Genomic DNA, 20,272 nt, shown 5'->3' with positions numbered 1-20,272 from the left:
GCCACTTTGGTCAATAATATCAAATAATTGATTTTGCTGGATACATCTGCATATATAGATTCCAAAGAAAGCAAAATGTTAACCTAACAGTAAACTTGGCACAAGGCGGCTTACAAATACATATGTTATGGATTAAACGACTGACAATAGAGTATTGAGTATAGGTACTTCAAGTTAAATAGATATGCAATGATATCAAACTTTGTAAATACTTTCAAAAATGTATGTATATGTTCGACAGTATTCCACAATATTTATCCAGAACAACCACAAAGGAAAGGTTGTTGCTTCTCATTTTCTAGAAGAAAACGTCTTTGAAATATGAAACTCATTGGCTTTTGTGACCAACTTATCAAGAATTCTTTTCTAAACTGACTCTACATAAGTTTAAAATTGCTATAATTTTGATAGCCGACTTTCATTCTAGACATTGATATTATTTAGAAATGTATCTTTACAAAATAACAAAACTGACGATAAACCAAAGACATTCTTAAAACAGTGTTAGATAAAAGCTTTTGCAGCAGTTCTTGCTCAGACCAATGACGCCAATTTTAGTCCCACTGCAGATTATAGTTGTATATAGTATATAAGTGTGTGAGATAAATTCCCATATCAGGTCATCACACTACAAGCAGGACTCTTTGGTGACTGATTCTCCGAGACAGACATTTAGTCCTCAAAACAAAGTTAACTTATTTGAAAATATTTATATATGGCTGAAAAAAATAAATAACTAATATTAAAAAGGAACTCAGAACAATTCTTAATTTCAGGCACAGAGCTGAGGCAAGCTAGACTTGCCAAATCATAGAATCGGGTCTGGAGCTATAATAATCGTATAGTTTGTTCTCTAGGGTGTTGGTTTGAGACTATGACTCTCTAGCCCAGTGTGTGTATCAAGCTGTGTTCTGATACATGGACAAAGAGTGAGATATACATCCCTAATGTTCACCTGATTACTGGCACTAGAGTGTGTGTATTTATTCTGGGAGCTGTGCATATACAATATTACCTTAGCTGTTTACAACAGAGGCTTTTTGCTGTGGCAGCTTCAAAGATATCACATGCCAGAAGGCCTGTTATCATATAATGAATATAAAGGCAACTGATTTGGGCACATGTTTTTGTAAACCTTGTGACTGGCTATTGATGCATATACTTTCTTCACAAGTTTATACATGTGAACGCTTTCTGAAACTGATTATCTAACCCATCACTACCACCACATTCCTTTTCACATTTTACATGTATCCATTTATGCTTGCATATTCCTTCAAATCATTTATTTTTCTGACATTCTAACATATATGAATACTTTTATCCATCATTCTTCTTACATCCAACGCACATGAATATTTCTATCCATCATTCTTCTTTCATCCAACACACATGAATACTTCTATCCATCATTCTTCTTTCATCCAACACACATGAATGCTTCTATCCATCATTCTTCTTTCATCCAACACACATGAATACTTCTGTCTATCATTCCTTTTTCATCCAACGCACATGAACGCTTCTATCCATCATTCTTCTTTCATCCAACATACATGAACATTTCTATCCATCATTCTTCTTTCATCCAACACATGAATATTTCTGTCCATCCTTCTTCTTTCATCCAACACACATGAATACTTCTATCCATCATTCTTCTTTCATCCAACACACATGAATGCTACTATCCATCATTCTTCTTTCATCCAACACACATGAATACTTCTATCCATCATTCTTCTTTCATCCAACACACATGAATGCTTCTATCCATCATTCTTCTTTCATCCAACACACATGAATACTTCTATCCATCATTCTTCTTTCATCCAACACACATGAATGCTTCTATCCATCATTCTTCTTTCATCCATCATTCAAACACAAATGAATACTTCTATCCATCATTCTTCTTTCATCCAACACACATGAATATTTCTATCCATCATTCTTCTTTCATCCAACACAAATGAATACTTCTATCCATCATTCTTCTTTCATCCAACACACATGAATATTTCTATCCATCATTCGTCTTTCATCCAACACACATGAATGCTTCTGTCCATCATTCTTCTTTCATCCAACACACATGAATACTTCTGTCCATCATTCTTCTATCATCCAACACACATGAATATTTCTATCCATCATTCTTCTTTCATCCAACACACGTGAATACTTCTATCCATCATTCTTCTTTCATCCAACGGGGCGGTGGGGTAGCCTATTGGTTAAAGCGTTGGCTCGTCATGCCGAAGACCCGGGTTCGAATCCCCACATGGGTACAATGAGTGAAGCCCATTTCTGGTGTCCCCTGCCGTGATATTGCTTGAATATTGCTAAAAGCAGAGTAAAACCAAACTCAGTCAGTCAGTCTTTCATCCAACACACATGAATGCTTATATCTATCATTCTTTTTACATCCCAACATACATGAGTACTTCTATCCATCATTCTACTTTCATCCAACACACATGAATATTTCTATTTAAGATTCTTTTTACATCCCAACACACATGCATGCTTTTGTCAATCATTCTTCTTACATCCCAACACACATTTTTACAATTCCACTGCACATGAATACTTCCAACATTTTCCTTACCATAACACCACCATGAATATATCTATCTATCATTCTTTCTTAGCATTCCACTGTGTATGAATACTTCTATCTGTCCTTTCCTGGGGATGCTGTTTCGAATTTCTATCCACTCTCCCTGACCATCATCTTTCCTTCTCATGGGGTCAGTTCTTTCATTCTTTTTTTAATTACATATGTCCTACTCCTTCATATTTTAAACATCAAATCTGTTTGTTCATAGCATCTATGTCCGTGGTGTAGCGGTTAGAGCATCGTCCCGGAGAGCGGAAGGTCGCGGGTTCGATCCCCGACTGCATCATACCAAAAGATGTTAAACTATGGTACTTGTTGGTCCCTGCCTAGCGCGCGCGGAATGGGTAGAAAGACTGGTCGGCTCGGAGTCAGTATAATGTGTCTGAGTGGGGTATTCATGATTCACTGCGGCATGGTATCTCAGTGGGCTAGCACTATAAAACCAGCTTATGTCTGGGGTAGTATAAGCAGCCGCACATACACATACACACGCATGCACCTTGTCATATGAGCGAAATATTCTCAAGCACGGCCCAATTTCACCTCACCACATAGCATCTATGGAGATAATGAGTAGGTGTTAAGACCATTTGGAATAGTTTTACCATTTCATGGAAACCATTGTGATGTTAGTTAAGATTACAGGTCCCAAACAACCTATGCTTGTTGCAACATAAGGGATATGGTTGTCAGGTTGGTCACAAATACTTGCTAGTCACTGTATTCCAGTTGTGAAGATTAATGTTCATGGTGTCAAATACTGGACTGTCTGGTTCAGACGTCATGAGCTACAAGCTGTATTCATATTCCTGAAAAAGTGCTGACTGCAGCATTAAACAACCAAAGAAAACAGAACAACATAACAGGTGATTTGAGGTGAGGTGAGGTGAAATTGGGTTTTAACGTCGTGCTTGAGAATATTTACTCATATGACAACGTGCATGCGTGTGTATATGTATGTGCGGCTGCTTGTACTAGCCCAGACTGAAGCTGGTTTTATAGTGCTAGCTCACTGAGATACCATGCCGCAGTGAAGCATGAATACCCCACTCAGACACATTATACTGACTCCAAGCCGACCAGTCCTTGTTGTGCCCATTAATGCCGAGTGCCACGCAGGGACCAACAAGTACCATATTTTAACGTCTTTTGGTATGACGTGGTCTGGGCGGACGCTCGAACCACTACACCACGGAGGCGGTCACAACATAACAGCATAATATGGGCTGAAATCTTAAAGTAACAAAGTTCTGCATGGTACTACTGATTTACAGAGGAAGTTGACAACAAAACATGGAAGCATGTCTAGGATTCAAACTGATTATTCCTGGCTTCTGGTAATCACCTGCTGTTTATATACCTCTGCAATGTGACTTACCCAGTTATTACATTGTTTAAAGTCAGACAAACTGCTTAAAGTTGTGTAATTTGAAATTATTGAAATGAAACTATCTAAATTGATAACAAACCTCAGCCATTTGTGCGAATAAAATGGTATCATGAACCACATATGTAAACCCTTTGTCTACGTATGAAGCCTGTTATCAAAAGACTGGTATTGATTCATACATGACTCTGACACGAAATGAACTTCAGTCTACACCGGGAATGCAAGCAAATTCCATTAAACACTGAATAGATCAGGAAAGATTTTTGTTGCCATGTGCATCAGGAAGTGAGCATATAAATGCCATTATGCATAACACTTGGACATGCCGCATGCTTGGCAGCCTTATATATTATGCATTATTTTTACTTTCCAATTTTCTATTACCTAAAAAGAACGGAAACAATGTTGTTAATAATTCATGTCTTAATTTTGGTATGTGGAACTGTGTAATAATTTGCAACTTTACCATCAATATCTAAATATTTCTACTATGCTTTCAAAAAATTTGGATGACTTTTTAACTGTGTTTTAAGCAAGGTTTACATGTAGGAATCACACTTCCCTCACTATAACACATCAAGAAGAATAATGACAATTATTATGGATATACAACTTCTTTTATTCTGTGGAGGCGACGTTTGACGCATAGGTTCTAATGTCGTTGTCAAGCATGTCAAGAACCTATGTCGAAACGTCGCCTCCACAGACTAAAAGAAGTTGTACATCCATAATAATTGTCATTATTCTTCATCAACTCAACTTCTAAAATGCCCATCAAAGAAGATATAACACATCAGTTTTCAAGTCAACAAAAACACTTGTTCATAGACGGACATGTGATGAAGACATGATACAACCCCTCCATGTATCTTGTTGTTCTATAACCTTAAAGTTGTCTTAAATATTTAAGACTGTGTTGCAGTGAGTTTTGTTGTAATTCCTTTTAGCTATATTCCGGCAATATCACGGCGGGGGACACCAGAAATGGGCTTCACACATTGTCCCCATGTGGAGAATCAAACACAGGTCTTTGGCGTGATGAGCGAACGCTTAACCATTAGGCTACCCCACCGCCTCCTTTATATGTGAGCCAGGACACAGGAGTCTTAACCACTCATCTACCCCATCAGCATCATAGCATTACACATCTACTCCACTGACACAAGATCGGTCTTTGCCTAGATTTCTGGCCTAAGCTCACATTTGTTATGAAGCAAGTAAAACTTATTGCATAAGTATCATAGATGTGGGCTTCAACTTGCATCAAACAACTTTATTCAAATCCATACAATTTGAAGTCACTGATACACCTACCAAGAGAGGTTCGTTCATATGACCATCTTCAACCTCATCACCCAGTTCCTGATGATCATCAGTGTCAAACGTCAGATTTCCTGAATTACGTGAATAGTAATTTTTTATGACAATAGTTTTCGAAAAGGGTAAGCATGTTCTGCCATGAGTGCCTACCACTTATCCAATTTTCATAAAAGTAGGTCCTTGTTTGTTGCAATAATCACTTTGCCAAAGAAATTGACCAAATTCAGCTTTTCAACTGTTTTGTCTAAATTGCCATCAAGAACAATTTCTGATGTGGCCGGCCAGCCCTTTTGAAGGTCATTTGAACCTATTCTGCTCCATCAGGCTGGGTTGAGGAAAGTATGCCAATATGTCTGCTTAATCCATTGTTGTCCAATAACTCCTCGCTAACCTACAACTCCATCTCTACTTAGTAAGAAAAAGTGAGTTCAAAGGAGTGACAGTTCAATTACTGAGTTATTGCGCCACCGATAGAATCATTATCCTCTTCTTTTGACCAAATGTCAGCACCTAAAAGTGACGCTTCCATTGGGTCGCCAACTTCAAAAGGCCAATCACAACCTCTGCAGTTTCTCGGTGAATCTAACCCTCTCTCTACAACATTGGAGTCTGGTTGTTAGGAAGACATTTCAGACAGATATGCATCTCTGGAGGGGATTTGATAGACCAACAAGAATATCCAGGTCTGATTATATACTTCCACATGCTCGAATTCTGATGATTACACGGAATTCATCTGTCTCCAACTGAACATGTCTGATCACCGTAATTACCCTTGTTTCAGTATAATACAGGATTAGTACTACACGGTCTCTGCTTTTGAAACATGTATTAAATGACTGAAATGCTTCTCAAAGACTGTCAGATTCTACCAACCAACCAACAGATCTTGTAACAAACATATATGCTCTTAAAATTACTAATTGGCTTTGTTTGGAAGTAACAACAGGCTTTGTTCCTATTTAGTTACAGAAATAGCTTAGAAGTGATGTATATTCTATATTTATTCTATCCCTAGCTGAGATCATAATCTCATTCTTATCTTTGAAATCTCCTGGTATTCATCTGTAGCTGATTCCTTAACCATCAAGCTGACAGACTTCAGTGCCCATGCTAACTGATTGAGGGAGTACACATTGATTCTTACTACAGTGAATACATGTTGTTTATGCCACATACAGCATGATACTGATGTGTCTGAATGAAAGGTGTTGGGGATAGGCAAACTGATGGTTAACAGCATGAGAATAATCTACATTGTCATGGCAACATTACATTATTTTAACAAGTCTCATAGTTATCATGTAATCCTCATTAGAAGGGTTTAGTCACAAAATCAGACCCTATCCACAAAGCATTCATAGCACTATGTCATTAGTAAGCGAAAGATGTAGTACAGAGTTACGAAAAGTCATGAAATACACAATGCCATTTAGAAAGTGGTCAAATGTAACATAGGTCATATTTGGGATTACACTTTCTTAGTAAAGTACAGATTCTAGTACTTTTGTTTGGTTGAGTCTCATCTGGGATTCGAACCCACACCCTCAGAGTCAGGCACCTAATCGCCAGCACACAAAGTCAGATGCCTAAACCGCTCAGCCACCGCGGTGGAAGCTGTACTTTACTAAGAAACTGTAATCCCAAATATGACATATGTTATGAAAAGTCGTAATGATACAACCACTCTGTGGATCAGGACCCTGTACTTCTCCAGAATCTGCCTGATTCTGATTTGTAGATCCACACTTTAGGGTATAGGAGTAAAATCAAGTCAAACATGAAGTTGACCCACTAGTCATTTGCAAGCCTATGATATAATATAGAGCTGTGATAGGCAGTAATGATACAAACGCTTTGTAGATCAGGACCCTGTACTTCTCCAGAATCTGCCTGATTCTGATTTGTGGCTCCACACTTAAGGGTACAGAAGTAAACTCATGTCAAACGAGAAGTTGATCATTAACTTCATATAGAGTTACGAACGCTTTGAGGATCATTACCCTGTACAGAGACCATACATCGGTATGGACTCTGGCCTGTACTTTTCCAGAATCTGCCTGATAGTGATTTGTGGGTATTGGAGTAAAGCCAGGTCAAACGTGAAGTCAAAGATTCAGCACCAGCCACTGTGGACATGAGATAACAATAGCTCTGTTAGCTCTTATAATCACCATCCTGCTCAGGAACTCTCTGGGGATGATTTGAAAGCATGTCTAAAACCGATTTAAGTTCATATCTGTCCTGCCCATTATAATTAAAACTGTAATTTCAGCTTGGTCATAGACTGTAACCAGTGGCACTCTGTGCCAAATTGAAAAAGTAAATCTATAAAGTATTGAGAATTACCCATCTATATTGATTCCTGTTCTTGCACTGTCAACATAGCACACCACTAACATGGCAGCATCATTTATGTCTTTGACTTCATGTGAAAGAGTGAGTGGGTGAGATTAGTTTTAAGCCACGTTTAGCAATAGTCCAGCAGTATCATGGTGAGGGGCACCAGAAAGGGGTTTCACATATTGTACCCATGTGCTCAATCGAACCTGGGTCTTTGGTGTGACGAGTGAACGCTTAAACCACTAGGCTACCCCACCACCCCTCATTTGAAAGAAATCCACCTGCCTAATATGTCATGTCACAGATAAGCAAAATGTTACATGGATTCAAGCAAAATTACCTTTCCTTATTTATACATCATTGAAAATTGAATGGATGAAACGTTTTCCCCTTCAGCAGCTCCAAGAAAATATAAATCAAGCACACCATGTTCTACACAATACAAGGTATAAATGCTAAGCTCTACATAGCTAAGAGCTACAAAAAGAGCCATGGTCAATGAAGGTCTACTTTACTTGAAGGCTTACACAGAACCAAGCCCAAATCAACACCAACAGGGTTCATACAGATCTGAACTTATATTTAAGTACTTTCCAAGGAAAAATATTCTTTTTCAAAGTCAACTTTCATTCATAATGAACATCAAGTGGTGTACCTCTATACATCAGAATTTTGTTTGTTTTTATTCAACATTCCTCAATATTCCCGCTATATGGCAAGGGTTTGTAAATAATCGAGTTTAGACCAGACAATCCAATGATCAATATCACGAGCATCAACCTACGCAATTGGGATACAATGACATGTATCAACCAAGTCAGCGAGTCTGACCACCGATCCCGTTATTCGCCTCTTACGACAAGCATGGGTTGCTGAAGACCAATTCTTCACGGGTCTGATACCACACAGACTTACACTTTTCGATGTCTTCAAGTTTTTCACATAAATGGGTCACTCATGATAAGGATAATTCACTTTTTTCCTTTTTTTCTGCTGTCAGAGAAGTGAAGTGGATAGGAAGTGAACAATGCATTAAAAACATGATTGTTAATATATTTCTGTGGTGATTTTATTGTAGCTAGATTTGTTTTCTTTAATCCAGAACTTCAATAGTGAATACATTGCCATCATTTTAATGTGAAAACGTCTGAATGAAGCATTTTTCAGACGAAATGGTTAAATTCAGGCTGTTTTCAGCTCCATGTTGCCTATAAAACTTCAAGGTGCAACACTTAACACTGCATGGTCAACAAATCGAAGAAGAATGCTTTAAACTCTGACAACCTTTCTCCACACCCCCAAGAATTCCATAACCTCAAAACTTTAAACAAGTCTAAGGAGAAGCTCTCAAAACTCAATACAACAATTCCAAAGTCTATCTCAGACGTCTATTCCATCCTTTCTTCAAACACTTCTATTGTACCATCTTGGAACAGTAACACTTAACGTACATACCTTCCTTTTTGTACGAGATGGTTTCCAATGCAGCACAGTACTTGTGTTTTACTAACAGAGCAAACATATTTGTCAGAACATTCACTTGCACCACAACAAGCTAACAATTCAATGTCTGAAAAAGTCTGTGTGTGACTTATCTTTTCTCCATCTTGAATAGTGACTGACACGCCAGACAATTCTCTACTAGAATTGGCACCATTTCATACAATACACCTAAAGGTCCTTTCATAAGTCACAATAAAGCATTGCCAGTTATTTTACAAAATTTCAACCAGCAACATGCAACCATATTGATTTTTTTCAAACTTTTTCGAATAAAGTTTATGGTGAATCTGTTTTCGACATACTTCTTTCGAAGAGTTTGCTTGACAGTCAATTTATCAAACAGCATTAACCCTGAAAGAAAGTTTTGGACTTCTTTACATTCAATGCCTATGCAATACTTTTCAAGCTTCATTTGACTACAACCAAGCATTTTTATCAATATAATCCAAGTTTTTTGTGAAGATGATTTCAAACTGTACTTAGCCACATTAGATTGAGACACACAACTTAGAGCATGACAAAATCACTTCAACACTCTTCAGTTTAGATGAATTCTATTTCATAAATTGCATGTTAAATATGATAACCTCTTGAACAATCTGGTTAACAGGAATAATGTAAGACATTATTAAACTTTGACCCAGCATTTCCTTGAAACGGTAGTTCATGAGGTTATTTGTTTGATGTGTGTATAGATTATAATCACCAAGGGTATTAGCCCACCAAACCACAGGTCTAGACTATGGGTATTGCCGGTTTCATCAGAGTTATAATCTAAATTTTATGGGGAATTCATTGCTCCCCAAAAGGCGACCTCCAGCATAATGTGTCTGGATGTTTTTATACATCTTCAAAGAGGAAAACTCACTGAATCATTGACTTGGACCATGACACGGGTCATTAAACGACAATTAATCCTTAAGGGTTATTTGGGCTCAAGTTATAGTTTGTTAATGTACTAAATGGTAAAGTGATATTTAAAATCTAATGCATGTTGAATTTGCAATGATGGTATTGAGGCATCGAATGCTGTGTAGGTAGTGATTGCTGCATAGGCAGTGAATGCTGGGTAGGCAGTGAATGCTGATGCTGTGCAGGTAGTGAATGTTGTGCGGTAGTGAATGTTGTGCAGGTAGTGAATGCTATGCAGGTAGTGAATGCTGTGCAGGTAGTGAATGCTGGGTAGGCAGTGAATGCTGATGCTGTGTAAGTAGTGAATGCTGTGCAGGTAGTGAATGTTGGGTAGGCAGTGAATGCTGATGCTGTGTAGGTAGTGAATGCTGTGTAGGTAGTGAATGTTGTGCAGGTAGTGAATGCTATGCAGGTAGTGAATGCTGTGTAGGTAGTGAACGCTGTGTAGGTAGTGATACTGCATAGGCAGTGAATGCTCGGTAGGCAGTGAATGCTGATGCTGTGTATGTAGTGAATGCTGTGCAGGTAGTGAATGCTGTGTATGGTAGTGAATGCTGTGTAGGAAGTGAATGCTGCATAGGCAGTGAATGCTGTGTAGGCAGTGAATGCTGTGTAGATAGTGAATGCTGTGTAGGTAGTGAATGCTGTGCAGGTAGTGAATGCTGTGCAGGTAGTGAATGTTGTGCAGGTAGTGAATGCTCTGCCAGTAGTGAATGCTGTGTAAGTAGCGAATGCTGTGCAGGTAGTGACTGCTGTGTAGGTAGTGAATGCTGTGTAGGTAGTGAATGCTGTTTAGGTAGTGAATGCTGTGTAGGAAGTGAATGCTGTGCAGGTAGTGAATGCTGTGTATGTAGTGAATGCTGTGCAGGTAGTGAATGCTGTGCAGGTAGTGAATGCTGTGCAGGTAGTGAATGTTGTGCAGGTAGTGAATGCTGTGTAGGTAGTGAATGCTGTGTAGGAAGTGAATGCTGCAGAGGCAGTGAATGCTGTGTAGATAGTGAATGCTGTGTAGGTAGTGAATGCTGTGTAGGTAGTGAATGTTGTGCAGGTAGTGAATGCTCTGCCAGTAGTGAATGCTGTGTAAGTAGTGAATGCTTTGCAGGTAGTGACTGCTGTGTAGGTAGTGAATGCTGTGTAGGTAGTGAATGCTGTTTAGGTAGTGAATGCTGTGCATGTAGTGAATGCTGTGCAGGTAGTGAATGCTGTGTAAGTAGTGAATGCAGGGACTGTAGTGGGTGTAGTAGATGTAGTAGATGTAGTGGGTGTAGTGCATTGAGTGGATGAAGAGGATGTAAAGTGTGTTGTGGATGTAAAGGGTGTTGTGGATGTAGTGACTTTAGTGAAAGGACCAAAAGCAGTGGATGTAGCAGATGATGTTGGTGTAGTTGGTGTAGTGATTGTAGAGGGTGTTGTGGATGTAAAGTGTGTTGTGGATGCAAAGGGTGTTGTGGATGTAAAGTGTGTTGTGGATGTAAAGGGTGTTGTGGATGTAAAGGGTGTAGTGATTGTAGAGGGTGATGTGGATGTAAAGGGTGATGTGGATGTAAAGGGTGTTGTGGATGTAAAGGGTGTTGTGGATGTAAAGGGTGTTGTGGATGTAAAGTGTGCTGTGGATGCAAAGGGTGTTGTGGATGGAAAGGGTGTTGTGGATGTAAAGGGTGTTGTGGATGTAAAGAGTGTCGTGGATGTAAAGTGTGTCGTGGATGTAAAGTGTGTCGTGGATGTAAAGTGTGTGGATGTAAAGGGTGTTGTGGATGTAAAGGGTGCTGTGGATGTAAAGTGTGTTGTGGATGTAAAGGGTGTTGTGGATGTAAAGGGTGTTGTGGATGTAAAGGGTGTTGTGGATGAAAAGAGTGTCATGGATGTAAAGAGCGTCATGGATGTAAAGTGTGTTGTGGATGTTTTGTGGATGTAAAGTGTGTTGTGGATGTAAAGGGTGCTGTGGATGTAAAGTGTGTTGTGGATGTAAAGGGTGTTGTGGATGTAAAGTGTGTTGTGGATGTAAAGGGTGCTGCGGATGTAAAGTGTGTTGTGGATGTAAAGTGTGTTGTGGATGTAAAGGGTGTTGTGGATGTAAAGTGTGCTGTGGATGTAAAGGGTGTTGTGGATGGAAAGGGTGTTGTGGATGTAAAGGGTGTTGTGGATGTAAAGGGTGTTGTGGATGTAAAGAGTGTTGTGGATGTAAAGTGTGTCGTGGATGTAAAGTGTGTCGTGGATGTAAAGTGTGTTGTGGATGTAAAGTGTGTTGTGGATGTAAAGTGTGTTGTGGATGTAAAGGGTGCTGTGGATGTAAAGTGTGTTGTGGATGTAAAGGGTGTTGTGGATGTAAAGGCTGTTGTGGATGTAAAGGGTGTTGTGGATGAAAAGAGTGTCATGGATGTAAAGAGCGTCATGGATGTAAAGTGTGTTGTGGATGTAAAGTGTTTTGTGGATGTAAAGTGTGTTGTGGATGTAAAGTGTGTTGTGGATGTAAAGGGTGCTGTGGATGTAAAGTGTGTTGTGGATGTAAAGGGTGTTGTGGATGTAAAGTGTGTTGTGGATGTAAAGGGTGTTGTGGATGTAAAGTGTGTTGTGGATGTAAAGTGTGTTGTGGATGTAAAGGGTGTTGTGGATGTAAAGGGTGTCATGGATGTAAAGTGTGTCGTGGATGTAAAGTGTGTCGTGGATGTAAAGGGTGCTGTGGATGTAAAGGGTGCTGTGGATGTAAAGTGTGTTGTGGATGTAAAGTGTGTTGTGGATGTAAAGGGTGTTGTGGATGTAAAGAGTGTTATGGATGTAAAGAGCGTCATGGATGTAAAGTGTGTTGTGGATGTAAAGGGTGTCATGGATGTAAAGTGTGTTGTGGATGTAAAGTGTGTTGTGGATGTAAAGTGTGTTGTGGACATAGTGGATGAAGTTGGGGTAGTGGATGTAAAGGATGTAGCCGGAGCATGGAAAGTGAGAAGCAGACATCTCCACAACTCAACACAGACCAAATCCATTTGTTTTTTCTAACACTTAGTCAAAGAAGGTTACATTGTCCTACTCAACTGATTGAGAGACTTGTCACCACACATTTAGGTCAGAAATGTCTTTCACATCTCAATCTACATCAGATTATAAACTGCAAACAAAACCATTTCATTGAAAGAGGCTATAACCACAGTGACAAACCATCCATCAATCATTTGTTCATTTGTCAATCATCCTTGAAACTTATCAACTGATCAAACCATGCATGAAATTAAAGAACTCAAAATATCATTATAACCCTCCTAAAAATTCTTCTATTTTGTTATCTCATCTAAGACCAAGTCGTTCTCCAATCTAACCTAAGGTCATGTGACCAATGACATGCTTCTGTTCACCAATAAAACTTTCATCCTGTAGGTTAACACTTATCTGTTCACAGAGAGCTCCCATAAACTAGACTTGTTGGTCACATCAGTCACAGATTACTAGTATATTCCGAAACAGAAACCAGTCCATTTATTGCAGAGAGCAAGCTTCTTTATACTATTTTCCCTCTGACTGATTGGACTGGCTATTAAACTTGACCTGTATTGAAATAAGATTGAGTATAATATACCAAATCCATCAGCATTTGTCTACAAAGAAATAAGAAGGTAGGCAATCAGTCTTCGAGGATATATTTGTCATTTTTTACAAAACTTGACAAAAGAGCTATTAATCTGATATTGGGAAGTTTTTAAAGTCCTTACTATCTTCTATCCACAAGCATTTAATGCACTTAAAACTAAAAATCAACCAGTAATACAATGAGGTATTATTATATTATACTGCAATCAGGAGTGTTGATTACAGTGAGGAACTGTACAGCAGATATGTGCAGTAAATAGGCCTCCTTTTGCTTAGACTAAAGATGCCCTGGTTTCGTCACATGATGAATTACAGATGCACAGGAGAGAAACAATAATTTGAAAATAACGATTTAGTTTTACTAATGCAATATGTTTTCAAACAATTACACTGCAGGGGAAATGTTGTATAACCTGAATGTCAGAATCAAACTCTGCCTGACCTTCTGAGTGATGTTTAGCCATATGCCTGCCCTCAGTGAGTGAGTGAGTGAGTGAGTGAGTGAGTGAGTGAGTGAGTGAGTGAGTTGAGTGAGTGTTACTCAGCAATATTCAAGCTGTATGGTGGGAGTCCGCAAATATTCAAGTCTGGACCAGACAATCCAGTGATCAACAGCATGAGCATCAATCTATGCAATTGGGATAGGATGTCGTTTTGTCAACCAAGTCAGTGAGCCTGGCCATTAGTTGCCTCTTACGACAAGCATGGTTTACTGAAGATCAATTCTAACCCGGATCTTCACAGGTCCTACCCTCAGAGAACTTTTATATTGTTTTATCAGAATTAAATTGTCCTCAAGATGTATGTTATGCATCATGACTGAATGGCACTGATCTAAACCTTGAGACTAATTCAATTTAGCGCTACTATTTTGCATTCCACTGACAGTTTTTCAGCAAAATGAAAGCTACGCAAAACATCAGCCTGAAAATTATTCATCATCCCCTGATAATCCACAGCTTCTGACATGACCACAAATCCAAGCTGCCACAGCTTCTGACATGACCACAAATCCGAGCAGTCACCATAAGATGACAGTCAGCCAGGACTGTGTTGTGCGGAGACTATTTCAGTCTATATTAAAGTATAGGAGCCAAGGTTGCCTGGTCACCAAGTCAGACTGATTGAGAGATGGTCCAACCCACTGAATTGCCCATTTGATATCTTGACTTGCACTATTAATGTGAACTATCTCAAAACATTGTCTAGAGTTCACAGCTGGGCAAGTCCAACTAACAATATCCAACATTTATATTTTCTGAAACTGAAAAAGGCATTGTGTATCATTGGATGGTTTCCTAAAACAGTTTCTTAGCCCAGATACCATGCAAAAAGTAGATGAACTCTGAAAAATCGGTTTAGATTAATCAATCGTTAATAATGGTTCCATAACTCAAAAGTCTCCAGCTCGTTTATTATTTCATTTTTTTTACTGTTCTTGATCTGGATTATATTTTAAAACCAACTAATAAGCAGGGAATATGCTGCCAAAAATATCGTACAGTGTATGTCAAATTGATGACATACTTCTTCCCGTGACACAGTCAGTTTCTCATTCCTAACCATTCGACGCATAACTCAGCATACAAGAGTTGACAAACAATCTCTGGTCTATTTCTCACTAAACATGTTATGTTTGTTCTCCCTGCCATGATGCAACGGATGAGTAGAATGGCCTGGAATGTCAGGAACACATGGAATGCCAAGGAGCACCTTCATTATACAGATTTGTGATGGAACCGGTCATGTCTCTATCAAACCTGAATGAACATGACAGACGAAATCCTCCTATCTGTATTCAGGGGAGGAATGTGGGATGTGCTTCCATGCTCTCCTCTGTGGGAAAGTGTGCTTTATGGAGCAAATGTCTAAAAGCTTTCTCCGAAGCTCACCTTTTTTAAAGTTGTGTCCCTTAAAAAGAGACAGAAACATTATGGTATTTATTTAATTCTATTGTTCATCACACACATCTCAATAATTAACTCTGGCAAAGAATTAAGGACATAAAAAGACCATTGGATCTTTATTGATTCCAGGTTGTATTTTTCAGCTTGTAAAACTGGATGTGGACACACAGTTAATGTCTTCAAATATTTGTAGTGTTACAAATCAATAAATCTCGAGATCACTTGACCTATTTATAATAGAGTGTAAGATTTGGGGCGTAACCCACATGCTTTCAATATTTATGAAGGAGGAAATTGAAAAATATCAATACTGATAAGCTAGGAGCATATGAAATCTACAGATAATATGTTTACCAGAGTACCAGATCTGCCTGTTTTCAAGTCATGGAACTGAAAAACAAAATATGACCAAACCCTGCACTTTTTCTTTCAAAATAATAAATCGCCAGTGGAGGTATATCTTCTTTCCTAAACACTGTGTATAGTTTTCAAATGTTAACAGTAAACATTGTTCATGCCAAATTACACTACTTTCAGCTAAAAAACCCAGACGACATTGGTATATCAACATAAATACATGCTTACAAAATCTGTTTAATTTTTTTACTTATACAAACGCCTACTTCTTAAAATGAGTGAGTGAGAGGGAGGGAGAGGGAGGGAGGGTGGTTGGGTGTTTGAGTGAGTGAATGAATGAATGAATGAATGAATGAAAATAAATAAATAAATAAATAAATAAATAAATAAATAAATAAATAAATAAATAAATAAATAAATAAATAAATAAATAAATATTTGGGAGTAATCAGAACAGTGACTGAGAAACAAAAAGTAAATGGGTCAGTAAGAACATCTCATTACTGTCAGAAGCGAGACAGTTCTTGAGACACCGAAGGAGGTTGAAAACCCCATTGTCAAATGTCAGGAGTTGACGTGTTGTTTTAATCCTGCTGTGTGTATTTTTGCACTTCTGTTGTAGATAGGCCAATCCACCTGCCAAGTCAAGTGCTTGTCGAGACATCAGCAAAACATGTCTTACATACTCAGCTTGTTTCCTTGTAGGCGAAAAGGTTTTTGTGATTCAACAAGGACAATTCACCATATCATGGTTGCAGCTTCTCTCTCTCAGTCTTTTATCAAAACAGCCCCCCAAACAAATTACAAAATGAGGAACGTGACAAAGGCCAGTGTTGTTCAAAGACAGTGATCAAGACAGCTAGCTCCAAAGTATCCAAGACGCCTATCAGCCGTCCAGAGCTACCTTTCTCAGAACTTATTAGTTGTCTTTTTTTGGTATACTAGGCAGGTCAATAAAGAGTGTCTAAAAAGAGCAGTCATCTTGATGAAGTTAGAGACCCCCGCTGCTCTCGGAAACATGACAGTTGTCGCTGCTTTAGTCGGTGTGTCCATCTACTGACAACTTAGGCACCCTCCATATTGTCATTTCGTCTGTGCACCCTGACCCACGTCTTTATGTAGCTGAAGACCCATTCAATCAAAACAATATTACACTTATCCAAACATGGCATTTGTGACCCAGCTGCCTATGGAGTCTTCAATATGGAATTTACAGGCCAGTTGATTTGGCCAAAATTGAAAAGGAGCCAGCAGCTACAGCTTGAGACCCTGAAAGGTTAAAGACTAGGAGTAAATCTTGCACCTCTAACGAGATATCGACAACCTTGATCCATTTCAGGGCGTTTACAGCCAGCTCCTGACAGGGCTAATCCTAACACATGAGGTGAGGTGTTAGGAGTTCACACACCACACACTTATGAAATATAATTGGGTTTGTGAGAGAGAAAAAATGCAGGGCAATCTACAAGATAAAATCTTATTAAAGATTTTCAAGAGAGGCTATTAAATTTAGAAGCTGCATCCTTTTGGATTTTCTCTTTAGCCTGTTTTGTTTGTCAAGGTTAAAATAGCACAACTCCCAATTACAGTTCTGTAGCTGTTAAAAGGTATCATTAAAGGCGACGCTCTTGCTAAATTTGACATGAATACAAATCCATTCGGTTTTAAATACATCTTAAGATTTTTCTGGGTAGTGACCTGGTGTACCAGATGTGGCCCTTCGTATTATCGGCAAAGTTGTTGGAAATACAGGGTCAAATGCTCACACTGAAGAAATATAAGAACCTAACAAGACAAAAATCCACAGGCTCAATTAATATTTTGATTTTATTGGTTAATTAATTCTGTGAAATAGAAATGCTGCATAAACTGCCAAAAATAAAGAAAGTGACTGAGAAAATGCCAACTTAGGGAATAAAATACTTGTGTTTCCATCACAAAATAACTTCCAGTGTAACCGAATAATTTGATTTTTTAATACAGGCTCCAGATTGGGATCTCCTGATATGGGGACTATCATGTGTGAATTGGATTGCATAATTCTTTGACTTTCTCTACATTTGACATGGAAGGATGAATGAGTTTATATCTGGAGGCAACTCATGACCAGCTGATATTAGATGTTTCCTGAAGGGTAATTATTTTTGAGAAAATATGAAGATTTTTGCTCTTCATCACTTAAAAATTAATGAAAATAAAGTATTTTAAAAGTTTTATTATCTGGGAGTATATTTGGAATAATGTTTAGCCTGGATGATAAATATTATGCTATATCCTGTCTTATTTATGATGGCTATGAGAAATTGAAAAATAATGTGTATTAACCAAAGCATATGTTTTCATGGGTATGGAAGCATTATGTAAGTTTTTTTGGTTGTTTTTTTCAATTTTCTACCTTTTTGACAGTTGTCTCCACATAAGATCAGATAATCCAATGATTGACATCATGAGCATGATCTACGCAATCAGAAACATATGTACTGGATCAGCCACATCAGTGAGTCTGAACTGATCCTGTTCATTCTTTTATGACAAGCATTGGTTGCTGAGGAATCATCATATAAGCATCATATGAGTGGTCAGTTGCAGCAACCACTGAAATGCTTTCAATCACCACCTAAGAGGAATAATATTTGAAGCATTTTATCAAAATGAAACACACGTGTGTCTCTATCATAGTCTGTTTATACAACAGTAAATAATGAAATCAGATTTGCACAAACACAGGCAACTCCCTAGTAAGAAAGCCATCTGTTAAATCTGCATTTCAATCAATCATTACTAATCAACACCCTAGGTGGAAACAATCCTTTCATTCAGAATTAATGCTTTGATAGACACTAGCTCAACAAACACCACATCACTGCACAAATACACTGCGACACATGAAACGCGGAGACTCTCCCTGTAACAATGAATCAGCTGGCACATGGGCAATTGATGCTTATCTTGTTTATTTCACTATTGTAATGTATATTGCATTATGTGAAATCACTGCAGTGAGTGTCAGTACTGACAGGTGACGTAAGTGGATGTATATGTCACATCTGGGAAACAATGGACATTACAGGTGGTGGAGATGCCTTCTGGGAAGTTCTTCAGGTGTAATCGGCGAGGAGTGACGCAGACTCACACCTTTCTCAGCAACAAATCCATTACATCATTGGCTGATATGTACAACTGATCATTAACTGCACTGGATTAACATTATCTGTATGAATAGAAATCAATATCATTTAACTCCCTTTAGCCTTCCATCATTATCAATCAGTACTTAATTACACATCAGTACTACTTGTGCACTGGTTTAACTCCTGACTTCTGCTTGTCCATTGGGCTGGTGGGGTAGCCTAGTGGTTAAAGCGTTTGCTCATCACACTGATGACTTGGGTTCGATTCCCCACATGGGTACAATGTGTGAAGCCCATTTCTGGTGTCACCCGCCATGATATTGCTGGAATATTGCTAAAAGCGGCGTAAAAGTAAACTCACTCACTCACTATTTGTCCATGGCCATCACCAGTCAGTACCCATAACCATTGCTGCAGCCAGGATTTCCATGGAAATGGCCAGTTGGCCCCTACCTTTAGAAAATGTGGGCCAATAACCAAAAGTTAAAAAATCGGTAATCCTTCTCTTTGACATTTTGACACCCAAAAAAGATTTGATGATAAACTCTGTACATCAAGTCGACCTTCGTACAGCGAAACGAGCTCCTTACAACGATTCATATTACAGTTTTGTGAGCAAATAGATGTACTAGCAATGTGCAGAGCTTAAGAAGCCTCGATTTGAATTCCCGGAAGTGTCAATATTTTGATATTGATTTTCGATTGTTCACTTTCAATGAAAATAGTCGTATTTTTAAATTAATTATGCTCCTGATATATAAAGACACTCATGAATTACAAATTTGCACCATTGTTGGTGCATACATTCATAAATAAAGTGCCAAGCTAAGTACAATTAGTGGGAATCATGTAATTGCACAGTATGGCTGCAGCACTGCATCACTACTGGCTTCCCTTGTTAAGTGTCAACCTTTGATATCTTATCACATGTTGTTTCAAATGTATATATTTAGCTATCTGCTTCCTAGCTTTCATGCACCTGATGCAGGAGTAAGAAGATACTCTGAAACATGTTCCTCATATTACACAAGTTGACGTCTATAAATTCCCCCTTTATGGGTATCACTACTAAATGCCATTCAAAAACTCTGATTAGAAATCATGTGTTTTCAAATAAATACATTAATATATATATAATCTCAGGCACACTCTGCAAACAAAGCAACAAAACCCTTTCCACATCCAAAAGAAATCTCTCATGAAGGAA

At 38.4% G+C, this 20,272-nt stretch overlaps 1 protein-coding gene across 1 annotated transcript; it reads right to left on the bottom strand.

Annotated features, from left to right (window-relative positions):
- Positions 1 to 10,137: 10,137 nt before the first annotated feature.
- LOC124284570 (histidine-rich glycoprotein-like) lies at positions 10,138 to 11,265 on the bottom strand. Its single transcript, XM_046720663.1, has one exon. It carries the CDS (start codon positions 11,263 to 11,265, stop codon positions 10,138 to 10,140), a length of 1,128 nt encoding a protein of 375 aa, XP_046576619.1.
- Positions 11,266 to 20,272: the final 9,007 nt, after the last annotated feature.

Source organism: Haliotis rubra, unplaced genomic scaffold (assembly GCF_003918875.1).
Source record: "Haliotis rubra isolate DU_JTF1 unplaced genomic scaffold, ASM391887v1 Scf34, whole genome shotgun sequence".
Taxonomy (NCBI): Eukaryota; Metazoa; Mollusca; class Gastropoda; order Lepetellida; family Haliotidae; genus Haliotis; species Haliotis rubra.
This window is presented reverse-complemented; position numbering and strand designations above follow the sequence as displayed.